The sequence below is a fragment of the Lactuca virosa genome, chromosome 5 (assembly GCF_052849685.1).
Source record: "Lactuca virosa cultivar CGN04683 chromosome 5, Lactuca_virosa_CGN04683_v6, whole genome shotgun sequence".
NCBI lineage: Eukaryota > Viridiplantae > Streptophyta > Magnoliopsida > Asterales > Asteraceae > Lactuca > Lactuca virosa.
This window is the reverse complement of record NC_136430.1, coordinates 63,612,501-63,615,448: the sequence shown is the minus strand read 5'-3', so window position 1 is coordinate 63,615,448 and position 2,948 is coordinate 63,612,501. Positions and strand designations below refer to the sequence as shown.

The 2,948-nt window shown below is 35.1% G+C and overlaps 1 protein-coding gene across 2 annotated transcripts; it reads right to left on the bottom strand.

The window, feature by feature from the left end:
• Positions 1-834: 834 nt before the first annotated feature.
• Positions 835-2,854, bottom strand: LOC145116229 (uncharacterized). Of its 2 annotated transcripts, none has more exons than XM_079052591.1 (4): positions 2,577-2,854; positions 1,781-2,087; positions 1,526-1,685; positions 835-1,378 (listed from the first exon to the last, which is right to left on the bottom strand). In XM_079052591.1, the coding sequence occupies exons 1-4, from the start codon at positions 2,754-2,756 to the stop codon at positions 919-921; spliced, it is 1,107 nt and encodes a 368-aa protein (XP_078908717.1). In that variant the 5' UTR covers positions 2,757-2,854; the 3' UTR covers positions 835-918. The 2 variants fall into 2 exon arrangements, with proteins under 2 accessions (XP_078908717.1, XP_078908718.1); XM_079052592.1 differs by having other exon boundaries at positions 2,569-2,675.
• Between the last annotated feature and the right edge of the window lie 94 nt (positions 2,855-2,948).

Here is a 2,948-nt window from a genome sequence, read left to right as displayed (position 1 = left end):
TATGTGATACTGTGTACTGAGACTGCTATTAGCATCAATTGCCTCCATTTTCCAATGAAAATAACATCTTCAACATAAAATAAGTGTGTACTCATTACCTCCGAATCTGCCCACCCACATCGACTTAAAAAACCGTAAATAACCATTTTTTTGCATAGCCAAATGCAAACATTTCATAGTTAAGATAAAGGAGAACGTAGAATTAGTGAGATGAATCGTCAGTTTTCTTTAATTTGACTCATTTCTAGTTTTTTTTTTATTCTATTTATGATGGCATATTGCGTGAATTCCATGATTTCCATTTTTCCAAGATTGTTTAGGAGGCTAATTAGTGAAATTAACCATGATCGTTTCATGTTTTTAACAGAAAGTGACAAAAAAAAAACAGTAACTGTTTATGAAAAAAACTAAAAAAACTGAAACTGACAATCGTTTACGCATACGAGATTTTAACCGGTAATCTTTAAAAAAAATCCCTATAATCTGAGCTCCTTAACGATAAAGTCATAGACTCATGTCCCTTTTTCTAACAAAAAGACCTTGAAAGCATTACCAGCTAAAGTCATAAATGTGTAACCGATTGTTGATTTCTTATCATCTTCTGTAAACAATTTCCACCTTTTCGTTCTATTTTTTTTTCTTAAAATCCATGACTTTATCGTTAATAAGCCCATTATATATGAACTTTTCTAAGGATTCCTCATACTCAAAAATAGGTTGTTCATACTTCATATATGTACTATCAGGTCTACTTTTAGAAATTAAGTTTATCGTCGATTTATTTTTATTTTTCATCATCAATTTATGACAAACGCAGATAAAGATAAAGATAAAGATATAGATATGTACTCGTGTAATTTACATCCCTAGTGAAGAGTACATTATTCTTGGGACTTCTACAGTATATAAAGAATTCTTTTATATTATTAAATCTTGCAAGAAACTATAAAGCTCTCTAGCAACCAAATGAGGGTATTCTTCATGTGGAAGTAGAGCTCCTTGAACCTCAACAAACTTAGTAACACCTTTAGCTTCTCTAAGAGCTTCCATTTCTGCTTTCGACCTCTTTGGTGCACCAGAGGTCGACACAACTAAAACCGGTACTTTACCCTCTAACCCTTTAAACAGTTGAACAAACTCTTCACGGGTCTTCACCGGGTCAAGTTGACCCGTTAAGAAAGCAGCCGGGACATAACGGGCCCCTTTCTGTTTCGTGAGCTCGTATCTGCTTTCGATTATGGCAGGTGTCACGTTTGCTGAGTCAGCATACACGTGGGATTTATATTGGGATTGGATGGATTTCTTGTTGCTTACTAGTATATTATACATCATCCAACCTACACCTGGGGCCCTTAAGGTCTCTCTAAGAAGTTCATATCTGTAAAATAGTTGAATAATATCACTTTAACCCTAGATTTAACAGTACAGGACCAAAAACATTATGAAACCCTCAAATAAGGACCAAAGTTGCAAAAAGATTTTTTGGGGGGGACGAAATTTGTAGATTTGTAAAAGATATACGTGCCTTGTTTCTGTCTTGGAATCACGACCAAATACAATGGGAAGAGGACCAGACCATGTGGGAGCAACAGCAGCAATGGCAGTTGGTTTGACCAAACCCTTTTTAGCAGCACGGATTGCTATAGTTGCAGCATGCCCTCCACCAATTATCACCAAGTCTTTCCCTGCATTCATTCAAAGTACACAATTTATGAAAACAAAAACTTTGATAGTTTCTGTAAAAAAGTTATTCTTCAATCAACCCTGATAAATGTAACACCTATTGGACTATTTTGGTCAAGGATGAAGTCAACAAGAAAAGATTCCATGACATCAGCATTGTAATCTAGCTTTGGGCGATCAGAATAACCAAGACCAGGCCAATCAACAATGGTGGCTCGCCAATTAACATTTCCAGATTGTTGAAGGATGTCTTTAGCCACCAATCTCCATTCTTCCACTGTGCTCACATCTGAAATAGTTGGCATCATCAGAATATTTTTGGTTGCTGCATTACTCTCGTCTCCATGCTCCTCGTAATGTATTTTGATAGAATTATCCTTGAATTTCCATTGCCAGCTGCTAGTCTGAAATAAGTCGTTCATGCATAATGCAAGTTTCTTAAAATAAGATCAAATGTAGAAACCTGTTATGCCCTTTTGGTAAAGAGTTTATGCATTATTTGAGTAACAAAAGTATATATTCGGGATCAATGAGTATAGTGAGTTGAAATTGTTGAAAAACTAGTAAGGAAATCAATGTGTATCTGAAACTGGATTTGATATCAAAGATAATTTTTAATTTCCCTATCTTATTTGCAAGGAGGGCTAGACAAGCAGAGCTCTAGAAACTACAAGTACCAATTCAAAGAACATTAACATCTTTATGATTCACCTACGAATACAATTCAGATTTTCAAAATTGGTCACTATATGAAGTAAATTGTCGTTGTTTACTAGATTTTCCAGAGAAATTGAAAACATTTGATTACCGTAAATTTCAAAATCCAGGCACTACTCACAGAAACAAGAACATCAATGAGAAATTTATTGGCGGGAAGTAGATTACCTACTAACCTTTGATGAGATAGATGATTTATCGGTTGAATAATCCAAAGAGGCTGAAGCTTTAACAGTGAAAGACTTCGAATAGAGATTGCGATACCGAGAAAAAACGGCGAGACGAGGGATTTTAGTGGAGAAACCCAAGCTTAATGATGAATAAAAGTGAGGGATGGCAGAGGAAACCATTGACATTTGCAAGATTGTAGAAGAAATTGTTTAAAATTTTGGGGGAAATTTGATGCCTAAAAAGTAGTTGATTTATTTTGGTTTCATGACCACACGAAACAACACAGACGTGTCCGTATTTGGAATACAAGCAATTAGAGGAACGGTCGATGAAAAAATCATGCAAAGGCACAAATTTTTATGTCAAAGGTATAGAAA

Bases quoted from the DNA above. Each gene is read 5' to 3' on its own strand.
- LOC145116229 (XM_079052591.1), bottom strand. From the start codon at position 2,756: ATGTCAATGGTTTCCTCTGCCATCCCTCACTTTTATTCATCATTAAGC. The intron at 2,088-2,576 runs GTTAGTAGGTAA...GACTTATTTCAG, and splicing joins AATCATCTATCTCATCAAAG to ACTAGCAGCTGGCAATGGAA. The intron at 1,379-1,525 runs GCACGTATATCT...ACTATTTTACAG, and splicing joins GATTCCAAGACAGAAACAAG to ATATGAACTTCTTAGAGAGA.